Source organism: Rhinoraja longicauda, chromosome 7, assembly GCF_053455715.1.
Source record: "Rhinoraja longicauda isolate Sanriku21f chromosome 7, sRhiLon1.1, whole genome shotgun sequence".
Taxonomy (NCBI): domain Eukaryota; kingdom Metazoa; phylum Chordata; class Chondrichthyes; order Rajiformes; family Arhynchobatidae; genus Rhinoraja; species Rhinoraja longicauda.
The window spans coordinates 69854376-69870520 of NC_135959.1; the positions used below are offsets into that span (position 1 = coordinate 69854376).

The following is a 16145-nucleotide window of genomic DNA, read 5'->3' on the forward strand; positions in this document are numbered from 1 at the left end:
TCCCCATCTCTACCTACACCTCTGCTTCTGGATAATTCTCCCCCTTCATATACTTCTTCTCTATCCTCCTCTGCATTATGTCTCCAATCAAGCCCTCTTTCTTCATAAACTAACCTGCGATAAAGGTACTCTCTGGGTCTGTGTGTCGCCTTCTCTACATAACTCTGCCCCTCTACATCTCTCTGGATGTCTCCTTCTCAAACCATCTTCATATATCTTTACTTCATACCTCGCCATCTACATGCACTCTACCATTAAATACTTCCAACCCCATATCACTCTGCAACTTGCACCTCCATGTACCATCTCCATTCATCTCAGCCTCTGTAGCTCCTTCCCTATTTATACTCCATCTACATAATTTGAGCTATATGACTTTCCATCTCTTTATACCTCCTTGCCTCAAATCACTGACATTTATGTATCCCACAAATCCCTCCGTTTCCAAATACCTCCATACTCATGCTTCTCTATCTTCATATACATCTTTGCCTCTTTATCTTCCTTCGCTACACTCCTCTCTTTTTCCGGATACATTTCTGGTTCTATCCTCCTCTTAGCCTCCATCTAACCTTCAGCCTCTCTGTATCTTACATCTCTATCTACATACCTCTTTGACACTATATTCCTCACCATATTATGATTATTCTCTATCTCCATTTACCTCACTTTGCAGATACCTCTCCACATCTACATATCTCTTTGCCTCAACATATCGTTCAACCTCTTTTACCTCTGTTTAGCTCCACTTCTAAGCCTCTTTGCCTGTATATACCTCACTAAATACTCCACCTCAATATATCTGCACGGTGGCGCAGCGGTAGAGTTGCTGCCTTACAGCGAATGCAGCGCCGGAGACTCAGGTTCGATCCTGACTACGGGTGCTGTACTGTACGGAGTTTGTACGTTCTCCCCGTGACCTGCGTGGGTTTTTTCCGAGATCTTCGGTTTCTTCCCACACTCCAAAGACGTACAGGTTTGTAGGTTAATTGGCTGGGCAAATGTAAATATTGTCCCTAGTGGGTGTAGGATAGTGTTAGTGTGCGGGGATCGCTGGGCGGCGCGGACCCGGTGGGCCGAAGGGCCTGTTTCTGCGCTGTATGTCTAAATCTAAAATCTAAAAATCTTCCTTTAAAATATTCCTTGAAACGGTCTTTGCTTAAGATTTTGTTCATCTCCCTTAATATTCACTTGTATTGCTTGATATCAAATTGGATATGATTATATTTCTGTGTTGTGCCAAAGTTCTTGCTATGATCAGGGGCTACATGAATAAGTGTAGATGATGGAGTTGTTGTTGATAATAGCCGTGCCAAATTTATGCAGATTTTACTGTGACATTCATATTTTTCCATCCTACCTGAACAGCTACTTTTATTTGTATTTACTTCCAAGTTTCTCCATGAAAAAGTCTGCTTTTTGAAAAGAATAAGCTTGAGACAATGCAGCAGGAAGTTGCTAGTCAGCTGAGTGGCAATGGATTGTTTTCAAAGAAAGGAACGATATAATTTAAACGGTCTGGATTTTGCATCAGAAATAATGGTGTGGCTAATGCCATTCACGGATACTACAATGTAAGTTGTTCAGAAACTTCTCGTAGAGTCATGGAGTGATACAGTGTAGAAACAGGCGCCTCGGCCCAACTTGCCCACACTGGCCAACGTGTCCCAGCTACACTCGTCCCACCTGCAAGCGTTTGGTCCATATCCCTCCAATCCTGTCCTATCCATGTAATCCATCCAGGTTCTATTGTTGAATTATGCTCCATTAAGCATCGAAAGCACGGAGATGCTTACAATTTGCCCTTTCCCCTTCGGGTTGTGCAATACCAGGTTCTTGCTTGAAAGATCATTCTGTCTCTGGGTGTTAAATTGCGACTGTCATGTGACATATACGCTCTCAACATAGCAGAAACAGTAGGGGCTAATTCATATAAGAAAATAACTGCAGATGCTGGTACAAATCGATTTATTCACAAAATGCTGGAGTAACTCAGCAGGTCAGGCAGCATTTCGGGAGAGCAGGAATGGGTGACGTTTCGGGTCGAGACCCTTCTTCAGACTGATGTCAGGGGGGCGGGACAAAGGAAGGATATAGGTGGAGACTGGAAGATAGAGGGAGATCTGGGAAGGGGGAGGGGAAGGGAGGGACAGGGGAACTATCTAAAGTTGGAGAAGTCGATGTTCATACCACTGGGCTACAAACTGCCCAGGCGAAATATGAGGTGCTGTTCCTCCAATTTCCGGTGGGCCTCACTATGGCACTGGAGGAGGCCCATGACAGAAAGGTCAGACTGGGAATGGGAGGGGGAGTTGAAGAGCACTTCTTTTGTCCCGCCCCCTTCTTTTGTCCTGCCCCCCTGACATCAGTCTGAAGAAGGGTCTCGACCCGAAACGTCACCCATTCCTGCTCTCCCGAGATGCTGCCTGACCTGCTGAGTTACTCCAGCATTTTGTGAATAAAGGGGCTAATTCATTCCTGTCTGTGGAGGTTTTCAACACTGTGAGTCTTAATTATTGCTAAGCCACCTTGCTGACTGTATACTCTGTTGAATCCCATCCTCTGAGTATAGCTCCAACTGAGTATAGAAGTTGGGAGGTCGTGTTGCAGTTGTATAAGACGTTGGTGAGACCACATTTAGAGTATTGTGTTCAGTTCTGGGCACCATGTTATAGGAAAGATATTGTCAAGCTTGAAACGGTTCAGAGAAGATTTACGAGGATGTTGCCATGACTAGAGAGTGTGAGCTATTGGCAGAGGTTGAGTAGGCTGGGTCTCTATTCCTTGGAGCGCAGGAGGATGAGGGGTGATCTTATAGAGGTGTATAAGATCATGAGAGGAATAGATCGGGCAGATGCACAGAATCTCTTGCCCTGGGTAGGGGAATCGAGGACCAGAGGACATAGGTTCAAGGTGAAGGGGAAAAGATTTAATGGGAATCTGAGGGGTTACTTTTTCACACAAAGGGTGCTGGGTGTATGGAACAACTGCCAGAGGAGGTAGTTGAGGCCGGGACTATCCCAACGTTTAAGAAACAGTTAGACAGTTACATGGATAGGACAAGTTTGGAGGGATGTGGACGAAATGCTGGCAGGTGGGACTAGTGTAGCTGGGACATGTTGGCAAATTGGGCCAAAGGGCCTGTATCCACACTGTGTCACTCTATGACTCCCAAATTTTAGTTACTGTTCTGGATTCTAATACATTCTTTGTATTTTCTTTTTATTTCTTCTCCCTCTCTCACACACACACAATCTTATTTTTCCTCTTTATAGGCTTTCCTCTTGATTTGAGATTGAATTAACTATCCTATCTGTCACCTTCTGATTCAGTTGATTCACAAAATGCTGGAGTAACTCAGCAGGTCAGGCAGCATCTCGGGAGAGAAGGAATGGGTGACGTTTCGGGTCGAGATCCTTCTTCAGACTGAGAACCCTTCTGATTCAGTCTCTATCTGCAATTCTTGATTTGACTGGTTAAGTAGCAACCCCACTGCCTGCTGTTTGCACAGATTCCAGTGAAAAATAACATAAGGCTGTGGAAAAATGCAACTGCTGTAAGCAGCTTCTCCAAACTAAATCCAGCCATTGTGTTTTTTTTAAGCAAAAGAAAAAAAAAACGCTTTGAAGAACTTGGAACACATTTGTTAGGAGTCTAAAATATAGTGACCAAAGGGTCAAAATGACCCAGGATTTAAAAACCCCCCACTATTTTATACAGCAGCCGCCACCAATTACATGAAACCTTTGAGTTCACGAGAACATTGTTGATCTAAAGTAGATTGCCAACAAGAAATCAAGACGCAAAATGTGTGTGCGTCAGAGATTGAACAACAATATGTAGCACTCCCCTTTTGATCTACGTAAGTCTCCACCCCTGCATACCATCATACCATCTGTCAATGTGATTCTTCATTAGGATCATATCAGTCTAGGAAATACAAATGATTCAACTACTTCCCCATATTATTTCTTTCCGTATAAGATTTAACTTTCAGGCGACAAAGTAAATCACTTTGTAGCTGCAAATGTGACACTAAAATTGAAATTTTATATTCTAGGACAGAATATGACACCGTGAAACTGTTAAATATCAAATAAGATCTACAGTGAATTTTGAACTGGAGATTATTAAAATTATTCTGGTGGTAACCCAAGGTGACAACAGTCAATCTCCAAATAAAATATTAGTTTGCTTTTTAATTTTTTTCTCTGGTGGATTTTTACTGCCTCTTATTTCATTGGCTCATATTTCAATATGTGAACTGGAGGAAGCAAAAATATTTTCTTCCAGGCTTGCACTAATTTTGTTCTCCACTCCGGAACAGTCAGCAGCACCATGATAGCGCACTAACTCTGATTTTCCTCTCTCTTTTGTTGACTGTCTCTGGGCTTTATCAAATGTGGCACACAGTACAAGATTAAGCTAACCCTCGATGATAATGGAATCAAAGCTGGACCACTCCACCTCCAGTTCCTTCTCGCTCTAGATAGGTGACTTGACAAACCGTGTCACGGGATCAAGAACAAATTGGTTTTCAAAATCCATTCTTGGAGATGCAATTTCATCAAGTTTGAAAACTTCACCATAATTGGCACCAATGGTATCTGGGCTGATTTTAACTGGCATCATAGCAAATGAATTACTTCGGCAATTGATGAGTTAACTCATTTTCCTGCTGGTGTGGAATACCACAGTGACACTTGTCTGCAAGTCAGGGGGCACAGAGCTGAAATTGGGGATAGGGGCCACTTTTTTAAATGAACCGCATGTTCGTTTTACTTAAGTCTCGTCATGTATGACCTCATATCAGAGTATTTGATGGTGAGAGTAGGCTTCACAATAGGTTCCACTGTCCAACAGGTTAAAACTATCACTGTAATGGTTGTAATAAGCTCAAAAAGAGGAAGGAAAACAGCGTGGTGTGCATTATGTTCTCTGATGATTGGAATTTTTTCACTTAAACACATTTGGTTACCTGGTACAGATTTGGCCCATTTAACAACAGCTACAAGCTGCCTTTCGCAAAGCCTATTCAGGCTGGTTAGCAGATAGTTTGACGAGTCCGGCTGACTGTTATCATAGCCTGCATAAACAACTTCGGGTTCAATTATCTGTAAAATGGAAATGAGTGTCGGCGTGAACTGGACTCCTCCAGCGGAATGTAATGTGATCTTTGGCATTGCGACTGGATTAACACTTGAAAGTGTCATTTCGGACTGCAGAGAAGATTGGTTGTTGCCGATGTTCTTTAATTTACTGAATTTCCTTAGCTTTCGGGCTGAAAAACAAAAGATAATTTCCCGTTCAATGACTGGACCTTCAACAGGAGCATGCATCACTGTTCACTTTATAGACTTATACTGCACAGACCAACGCCTACATTCGTTGGCATTTTATTTTGGTTTTGATCTCACTTTTTTTCGACTGCCTCAGTTTCCAGATTCAGCCTCCTTTGAACAGACAAATGAATAGTCTGCTGTCTCTTAAACATAATGGTAAATCATATTTTGTGTGAAGCTATATAAAGAGAAATGAAAATGATGCAGCCAGACATCAGCTCTTTGACACCAATGAGGCAAAAAAATTCATCTGAGATCAAAATCATTATTATTTCAAGGAGGAAGCTTCATATAACTTTACTTACGGAGAAAGAAAACATTGGGGAATCTTGCTTTCAATTTAAAATATGTTTCCTATCTAGGCAATTGTTAAAACAAAAGGAAATTTAAATATCTCTTACCTCTTAGGAGAAGTCCTTATTTTCATTTCAATTTTTCAGACCCTGATTCTGGGTCTCCCTTCTCTGCAGGGAGCCATTCTGATGAAGTCAGCTATGGGAGTGGCAGTGACTGCCTTCATAGAGAACACTGTACATCAGCATCCAAACCAGCCTTGAAGCCATTTGGGAAGAATATGAGCCGACCAAAGTCACAGGCAGCCAGGTAAACACGTGCACCCAGATGCAAGTGACTTTCTCAAGCTCAAATATCTTTTGATAATTGCCTCTAAACTTTCCATTGCTTGGAAATCATTCTGAGGTTAATTTTGATTTCAAAAATATAACGAAGGGGGGATGTATTAGCTGATGAATGCAGGAATTAGGAAGGGGGAAAAAAAATCAGCATGGTGCTGTCAGGGGGGAAAACTCTCTGATGCCTGGCAATATTATCGGTCAATCTTCACTGTGCGTAACATGTAGTTTGTATAAACAGCGGATACTTTGCGACCTCTGTAAAAGCATTCACTTACGATACACTCTGAATCTCTAAAAGGCAGATTTTACAAATTCACACTTCCGGCGCAAAGTTCCACGCGCCAAAAACTTGATTTTGGTAAATTCCACCCTGGAAAATTGCGCGGTAATATTTTCATTCCATTTTCGGTTTGAAAAAGCAAATATTTAATACCAATATCGTCTTAACTTCTGCATTCATAGCGATTTTCACAGTTGCCTACAGTGCATACTGTCAGCTGGGGTTTCTTCCCAGTGCACTGACGTACAAGAACAAAAAAAGCACGGTTATAACTTTGCGCAGTAAGAGAGAGAGAAAAAAAATAAACCTATTTTTAATTAACTCTCAGTTGCCATGAAAGAAAAACATGGACTTCAGCAACTCTTGTTTGGAATTATTTATTAATCCATGGACATTATGGAAGAGGAGGCCTGTTTTTATCTGAAACATCAAAAAGGTGGCAAAATGCCTGTTTTGCTATTATTATCACATCGAAATTGGAGTCAAGCACACAACATATCGAAATGCAGAAAGTGAACAGTGCGATGTCGGAAGTGGCAAAGACAAATATCAGCCAATCGCGATAGTTCTGCATTAAAGACATTTGCGCTTTTGAAGCAGTAAGAGCTACTTGACCCTCGTAGCATTTGAAAAGCTTGCCGCATAGCACGCAATTGCAGGTTAAAACTAGTTAAATGCTAGTAGCGCAAAGCCAGTTTTAATGATGAGGGTCTGCGATTGCCTGTAGACACCATCATGAAGTGGAGCAACCACATTTTTTTTTTCATGGGGGGAAGCCAAGCCTTCCAACTGGTAAAGTAGGCACAAAGCATGGCAGTTTGTTTCAGCATTGTCTTCACGACTCAGAGGACGACCTGGCAGAAGGTCTGGAAGAAGGTGGACAAAGTTAAGGCATGAATATTGTTGTCAAGAAGGAGCACAAGACATATCTGCACAAGAAGGAAAGTTGTAGTCGTACAAAGTAAATGCAAAATGCTTCACGGACACAGATGTTACAGATGTTAGCAAGAATATAGCAAGTAAGGTATTTGGGGAGAAATTAGCAGTCATGCAAATCACATTAGTTCATGCTGGGAAAGTGAGGGTGCTGAAGGAAGGACATTCTCTGGGCTATTCCATTAGTTCTCAATCCCCAGTGCTCCTATGTTTAAAGAAAAGCTGACACAGGCTGATAAAGCAACCATGTTGGAATCCGGACCGGTTGGGCTTTGACTAGCAGTGGAGCTCATGGGAAGGTTATGGAAGGGATTGATGGAAGGCATGGTATACAACACCCCATCCATCATTGTGAGCCTGGTATTTTTTCTTGTCACGACTTGTCCGCAGAATTACTGAAAACAAGTTACTTGTGCGATTTTTCATATATGTTGATCATGATCGTGTTGTCATTTTGTGTCAGATACGAACTTCAACAAGACCCTGGAGGACGTTCTTTTGGTTATAAAAGATCAAGTAATCCAAATTGGTATGTTTATCCAAGGCCTCAACCCCTTCTCCCCTTCCCCCACCTTCCAAATCCTTCAACTCCAACTGCAGGTCAGATATTTCAGGGTAAGACGGTAGCAGGAGTAATAAGATTAGCCTCGTCCACCAATCTGTGTTGTGGAAGGGAAGGGTCAGAATTTCCACCCTTGGTTGCTTTCCAGCAAGTGTCTTTTGGAAATCATGTGTATGCATAATAGACAAAAGCAGCATTTAGCCCATTTGATGCCAGTTTCTCGTGGATATTCTACTTTACTGACCATCAAGGTTCACACGTAAGATCCATAAATCTACCCCCCGGCAAAGCTATCTAGTTCCAAAAATGATTAAAAACTATGTTCAGACAATAAAAAATATCCCACAAAAACCCATGTATTTTGACACCTACATGAAGTTAGGTGGACAGGTTGGTTTTATTTTTTTCCCAATGAAATGACAGTTATTTGTTTAGTGGTAACATTGGACCCTGAAAAATGGATTTCTGAAAGCACACAGCCTTGCCCTTTTACAGATAACAACTTCAGGTAGAAATAAAGCTACGTGTGGGCCAAAGGCCACAATGCACATGATCCAGATCAGAATGCTGGAAACAAACGAGATCGTTCAGTTATGTCCCACTGAATGCTTCAGTTCTCACACATTTACTCCATTAAGTATCATCATCATATCATATATATACAGCCGGAAACAGGCCTTTTCGGCCCTCCAAGTCCGTGCCGCCCAGCGATCCCCGCACATTAACACTATCCTACACCCACTAGGGACAATTTTTACATTTACCCAGCCAATTAACCTACATATACCTGTACGTCTTTTGGAGTGTGGGAGGAAACCGAAGATCTCGGAGAAAACCCACGCAGGTCACGGGGAGAACGTACAAACTCCGTACAGTGCAGCACCCGTAGTCAGGATCGAACCTGAGTCTCCAGCGCTGCATTCGCTGTAAAGCAGCAACTCTACCGCTGCGCTACCGTGCCGTACTCTCAGATACTCAAGCATCTTAGATTAAAATGGGGTGTAAGAAAATAGATGTACTTAGAAGTGGTAGCATGATTGAGCACTTTCTAAAGGACACAAGGAGAAGTCAAGGAAACTGGGCTCACTCAAGAAGATACTGGTGGAAAACCAAAAATCTATTACGATATACCTTCCAATACATTGAAGCAACTGGCCAATTGAGAGCAAAGGTGTAATCTAAGCTTCAGTAAAACGAGTACAAGGTGCAACTAATGGCTCAGTGAGTAAATGCACCACATGGTTCTTGGTTCAATACCTGCTCTGTGCTGAGTTGGCATGGGCAGTGACACAGACATCACAGTAGATCGACTTCACAGAGGTAACAAGTTTGCACCTAATGTCTGGCACAGGCCATGGTACAATTATTTGCAAGAATGGAAAAAGTGAAAGACATAACACTAATGCTATTTGGATCTGCATTGCCCTAGGTCTCCTGTCATGCAACAGAAGTTAAGCTGTGATATCAAGACCTTGGAGAGAATTAGACTACTGTACATCACAGGCATGATACAGCAATTACAACAGCAACAGATTTTTTTGCCAGCTATCATAATGTTGGGTAGAAATTCATTGGTGAGGAGCGACACACAGTAAAGATCACTGCATGGTACACCAAGGACTGCCTCATTTGTGGGCCTGTAACTGCAACATTCAACAGTGCCCAACGCCCAAGGGTCAGGAGGGAGTAAGAGGCACGAGAAAGATTTGTGGTGAGAGGTGGCCAGTGAGAGATGATTGGAAGTGGGGAATCAAGTTGGAGTCTCGTTTGGTGGTCTGGACTTGGACCACAACCTTAGGTAAGGTACAGGACTTTAATTGGATGGAAGGTGCAATCAATGAATGCAGGCATAATCGGGGGAGGAGGAAATGAAACTGTTTGGGTGTGAGATGACTAGGTTTGGGGAGAGGGGTTCAGTTCTGTGGGAAGGAGAGGAAGTTGGTAAGAGCAGTTGACTTGTTCAGGGAAAAGCACTATTCAGAGGTGATTGCTTTAAGAATGACCAACAGGAGGAACATCTAAATTCCCCAGCATTTAAATGTTCTAAAACATGGCACCTAGAAATGGCATCACTCAGAGCACAATGGACATGAAATTATGGAATTGACACAATTGAAATTTGCAACCAAATATGTCCAGTCAACTTTCAGGAGTGATACAATTTGGCCTGGAAATTGACACAATTGCTTTGCACTCTGGACATGACTGACTTTGATGTGTAATAGTCACAAAAAAAACAGTACCACATGTAAGAATTTGTAGCCCATTTTCTGTAAATACTGAAAAAAAAACCAAATTGTTTTTGTCAAAGCTTCCGCTATCTTAGTGGCTTCAGCATCGGAAACCATATAAACTACTCAGCTGTGACAGAACGATATTTAAATAAATTTTATGATTAGTAAGCGGCAACGAATTACTATAAAGTAGTAAGGTGCAGTAAGTAGTAAGTAGTAAGGAAACACTGATAATAACGTGATTGTATCAGCCTCTTTAATCCTTACATCCGCAACATTTGACATTAGAAGCATTAAAAAATACTCCAGAAAATGTTGTCGAACAGAAAGAATCAATGAGGCCATTGTATCTGTGCTGGAATTAACTCTACATCGCAATATTTGTTAAAAGCCAACACTTCCCTCTTTCCCAGAATTAAGAGCGATACAAATGAGAAAATTTGCAAAGACTTAAAATAAAGTTTGAAAAGATTATTAATTGAAGTGTCCAAAAGTCTAGATTAGTTTATTGTCATGTGTAACGAGGTACAGTGAAAAGCTTTTGTTGCGTGCTAACCAGTCAGCAGAAAGGCGGTACATGATTACAATCGATCCACTTGCAGTGTACAGCTACATGAGAAGGGAATAACTTAGTTAAGGCAAAAAGGCAAAAAGTCAGTGTCTGAGAAATGAATTTTTGACTGTGGGCTTAATTAAGGACTCTCTGTCAAGGACAACATTTGTTTGTGATTTTGAAGTGGTGGTCTAGATTTTATTGGGTGGAAGCCACTGCTCAGACTCCTTACCTGTTCTCTCCCCTAACTCCAAACATACCATGCCCAGACCTGTGCAGATGAGCTGGTCCTGGAGTTGCCCACTGATGTTCTCTCTGTCACATGGGCACTGAGCCATGTAAGGGGCCTGTCGCACTTAGGCATTTTTTTAGGCGACTGCCGACGACTGCAATAGTCATAGCAGTTCTCCGAAAAACCGGTGACTGGCCCCCCCTACGACAATGTCTACGACTAGCTACAACAACCTACCACCTAGTCGGCGTCAAGCTTCGGCAAGCTACCGACAACCGGCGACCCAATCGTCTTGACTTAGGACGTCCACCTACGACCGCACCTACGACAACCTACGACCACACAAGCGGCAACCTACGACAACCAAAGTCAACCTACGTCTACCCGCGACAAGCTACGACCGTGTTGGCGACAACTGAAGACAATGCACGTCATTTTGGCCTCCGGTTTTGACCTGTCGCCGGTTGACGTAGGTAGTCAGCCAATGGAATTCAACGAAGTCAGCACCGGCGACAACCCACGTCACCTGGCGACAACCTACGACAGCGCCTACGTCAGGAGACGTCAAGCTACGATCATTGGCGTCAAACCAATAGTCGCCGAAATTTTTTAAACATTTCAAAATCCAGCGGCGACCAGAAAAACGCTACGACTCTTTGGAGACGACTCACGACCATACAGGCGACACCCTGGCGACCGTGTTGCGACAGCCTAGTCGCCTAAAAAAATCGCCTAAGTGGGACAGGGGTTTAACTGGGAGGTATGGGTGGGCCAATGCAAGCCTTGCTCATAAAGCACCCCCTGGAAATCATTGGCATCTCTCCTGCTCTCATTGATGCCAGATCTACCTCTCTCACTCCATCCCAATGACATTGCCATTTGTCAAAGCTCTCAGATTTTCAGCAGTACTGAATGACGGTGACATTCCAACACATTTAGATATTTATTGACAATAATTAAAAACAATAACTGCAATAAACTCAAATCTGCCATAATACATACATAACTAAATTGAATAATGAAGAACTGACTGGAAACTGTATCCTACCTTAATCTTCATAAAAAAGATAAGAGAAAAATGAAATATTTCCATATTTTCTTGTTACTTAGAAGGCCGTTCAGCCCATTGATGATGATAGCACAGTGCCTGTGCTAGCCCATTCCCCTACTAGTATTCTCTGCAACCTACTCCACCCACATTCAAATGCCTTTATTCCTTGTAATTTCCATTCAAACGAATGAACTCTCGGATCCTGCAAATAAACCTAAAATGCTGGAGTAACTCAGTGGGTCAGGCAGCATCTCTGGAGAGAAGGAACAGGTGATGTTTTGGGTTGAGACTCTTCATTACATCCATGGATGTCTATAGTAAAGATGAATGAACAGTGACCTGGAAAACGGAAGTCATTAAAGAGCCGAAATTGGACATAGGTCAGGAGGGTTTGGACCAGGGATAATAGACAATAGACAATAGGCGCAGGAGTAGGTCATTCGGCCCTTCGAGCCTGCACCGCTGGTCTAACGAGCCGAATCCCAGTATCCGGGATCCTGAACGGTCTAACGGTCTCATAAAACATCCTCACAGGCTCTCATGCCGTGCCATGTGAAAAGAGCCCAGCAATGAAGAACAGTTGGAAAAGTGTTGGGTCAAAGATAGACACAAAATGCTGGAGTAATTCAGCAGAACAGGCAGCATCTCTGGAGAGAAGGAATGGGAGACGTTTCGGGGCGAGACCCTTCTTCAGACCCATTCCTTCTCTCCAGAGATGCTGCCTATCCTGCTGAGTTACTCCAGTATATTATGTCTATCTTCGGTTTAAACCCACAGCTGGTAGTTCCTTCATGCACAAATTATTTGGCCAGCTCTGCGAGCAAGTTCGGGACTTGTATGTTTACATCTGAATTTCAAAGGTTGCTGGCACATCCATAGAGAAATGCCAATAGTTCAGAGTGGAATGACCAGCAAAGCCCAGCAAAACTTGGGTTATGATTAATATTTTTGATATTAGATAGTATGCCTTACAGCTCTGACTGTTACTATGTTAATGACCTCATCACAGCTGAAGCAGCTACAAACGACTATATTACATAATCGGATAAAGTGCTCCCAAATTCACCACGACCATATGCCTTGTAATGCTACACAAGCTCAGCATTTGAAGGGGAACTGCAGAGACACATAGCAAGAAATAGGTATGCTGGCAGAGGCACAGCAAAGATGAGATATCCAGTACGATGGCGCAGCGGTAGAGTTGCTGCCTTACAGCGAATGCAGCGCCGGAGACTCAGGTTCGATCCTGACTATGGGCGCTGTCTGTACGGAGTTTGTACGTTCTCCCTGTGACCTGCGTGGGTTTTCTCCGAGATCTTCGGTTTCCTCCCACACTCCAAAGACATACAGGTTTGTAGGTTAATTGGCTGGGCAAATGTAAAAATTGTCCTTAGTGGGTGTAGGATAGTGTTAGTGTGCGGGGATCGCTGGGCAGTGCGGACCCGGTGGGCCGAAGGGCCTGTTTCCGTGCTGTATCTCTAAATCTAAAAAAAAATCTAAAAATCCAGTACTGTAATCAAGGAGCTAGCTTTCAGAGTTAAAGATCTGGAACCATCTCTGGCAGCACCATCTCTCTCCAGAGCCTGCAAACTCTTTTGGCAAAAACCAGCGTAGAAGGGGTAGAAAATAAAATTAATGCAGATCCCCCCCCCCCCCCCCCACCTTAGAACCTCGCTAGACAAGTTCCAAAGCATCAGGAATAGATGGAGTTCCCAGGCATTCTATTATCTGATGAGTGTCAGGAATAGGTAGGAGAGCCTTTGTCTTTCGCTCTCTTTCTTGCACCCTCACCAATTGGGGTGTAGGGGGTGGGGCTCAGGGGGCATGTGATGGGTAGGCCACTGAACGAGAACATTGGGAATTGTCTACTTTCGTTTTCTTTGCATATGGAATAGCTATTGTTTTGAAATAATGCAAACAATTGAGAATATAAAGTGGGAGATATTTGGGGGCGTGTGGTCCAGGTATATCATTCCTTTATATCCATGTGGTGAAAGGCTTGTCTAGTTTCAGATATGTTTTCAATAACTGATATACTGAGTAGAATTTATTTTATTTTCCGCAATATTTTGAAGTAAATATTAATACAGATTAGTCATTATGAATTGCAGTAAAAATTATGGATGGTGTTTGAATCTAAAAATGTCTCAGAGTGCATTGTACTGGATGCTAATGATGCCTCCCAACTACATAAATTGTTACATGGTTATAATTAGTTGAGAAATGCATGGCATAGTTATGGCTATGTATTAGTCAAATACATAGGAGTTATTAAACTTCTTCAAAAATTGTTCCACTGTGCAAGCATTGAGTAAATCCTAAAATGAGGGAAATGACAGTCTGGCTTATTTTAATTTTAAGATTTGTGTTTAATAGTTAAGTAGCCTGTACCTTAATCATTGTGTGCTTATTTGTAATGGCTTAAAACAATGTAGAAAATAAAAAAGAAAAGATGATTATTCAGGTAAAAGTATAGCAATAAAATGTGTTACGCCAGAGTATCGGATAATATTTTTAAATATAGATGAGTTCTAGTCATATGGATTCTATATTCATTTTGAAAATGATGCTAGGAGCAAACCTTCAGTACAAGTGGGTTTTGTTTGAGGGGTGGGCTAAAATATTAAAAATTCTAAATCTATGCACTTGGAGTTTTAAGAGACTTGGGATGCTGGGGGGGGTAATTAATCCTGGTTTTAGAGGTATGTATCTATCTCAGGCAGAACACCAACCATCTTAACATATCGACCAGGTTTCATGGCTTTGCAAAATCTAACAAGTCAAAGTAGGTAAGAAAAGCTGAATTATTAACTTTTTTTTTGCCCCGTGGAAATTGTTAATCCCTGCTCAGAAATCTCTATGATCTGTTACTTCCATGATCAACCTTTTCCAACAAACTTAGATGCAGGAAAAATGTTCCCAATGTTGGGGGAGTCCAGAACCAGGGGCCACAGTCTTAGAATAATGGGGAGGCCATTTAAAACTGAGGTGAGAAGAAACCTTCTCACCCAGAGAGTTGTGAATTTGTGGAATTCTCTGCCACAGAGGGCAGTGGTGGCCAAATCACTGGATGAATTTAAGAGAGTTAGATAAAGCTCTAGGGGCTAGCGGAATCAAGGGATATGGGGAGAAGGCAGGCATGGGTTATTGATTGTGGACGATCAGCCATGATCACAATAAATGGCGGTGCTGGCTTGAAGGGCTGAATAGCCTCCTCCTGCACCTATTTTCTATGTTTCTATGTTTCTATTTCCAACTAAATCTCCAGCAACTGTTCCCCAGACAAACTGTCCCCCAAACCCTGCATCCCACAACTGTGCGGCCCAAGTGTTCCGAAGAGAAATACAAATTGCTGGAGTAACTCAGTGGGCCAGGCAGCATCTCTGGAGAGAAGGAATGGGTGACGTTTCGGGGCGAGACCCTTCCTCCAGAGATGCAGCCAGTCCCACTGAGTTACTCCAGCATTTTGTGTCTAACTTCGGTGTAAACCAGCACCTGCAGTTCCTTCTTACTCATTTGGTCTGTGTTTTGTGGATTCGCCAATAGAAAATCTGGTGGCTGGCTCTCAGGTGGGAAAACAGGATAAAGGGCTCCAAGGGCTGCTTCCCTGTCATTTTGGTTCAGGCATTGGCCAAAATATAACTGCTATTGCTGGAAATCCAAAATGAGAGCAGAATTTTTTTTGGGGGGGGGGGGGGGGGGGGCGGGGGAGGGGGTTTGCTGGAAGTTGCAATAGAGAAATCCATGAGGTCCTTGTTATTGAAGATAAAGGCAGGGGAAACAGAGAGGATGGTTCGCTGGTGAAACTAAATTCAAGGGTCCTTTTTTGCATTCCAGGGTAATCCAAAACCTTGGCAATGAGAGCCAGATCTGAATGCACTTTACAAGGACTAGGTTAATCTGCTGCATCAATTCAAGTCTGCATCCGCTGGGCTTGGTATGGAGATGAGGGTTGCAGCAGTCAGTGACTATATACTGAAAGGGAGGAGCTGCATTCACAGGCACTGGAGTGTCAGAGGTGGTGGAAAGGATACTTCACAGTCTCTTTTGGGAACATCCTAAAGTCACGCAAGGCACCAATGCAAGTGCAATGCAGGTCATTTCTTTCAGACCTTTTTCAAAATTTATCACGATCAGAATATACTGAACTAAACAAAACTAATGCCTTATTCTGAATATTTGTAATACATACGTCCTTTTTATTTCTGGAACTTTGTTCAGTGACAATCTCGGCATTGAGCTGTGATTGGGCAGATATTCTTGGCCTCTCCCTTTACTGAAACTGGAGAGGAACAGTGCACCAGTTATACGGGTCAGGGG

The 16145-nt window shown here is 42.7% G+C and overlaps 1 protein-coding gene across 2 annotated transcripts in view; it reads right to left on the reverse strand.

The window, feature by feature from the left end:
* Positions 1-16145, reverse strand: part of LOC144595372 (progesterone receptor-like) — a 283603-nt gene that overhangs the window by 70796 nt on the left and 196662 nt on the right. The window contains exon 5 of one of the 2 annotated variants that reach the window (XM_078402822.1): positions 4979-5281. The exons of the other annotated variant lie outside the window; for it this stretch is intronic. Within the exon in view, the coding sequence (XP_078258948.1) occupies positions 4979-5281 (303 nt within the window). The remainder of the gene's footprint in view (positions 1-4978; positions 5282-16145) is intronic. 2 annotated transcript variants of the gene reach the window in all.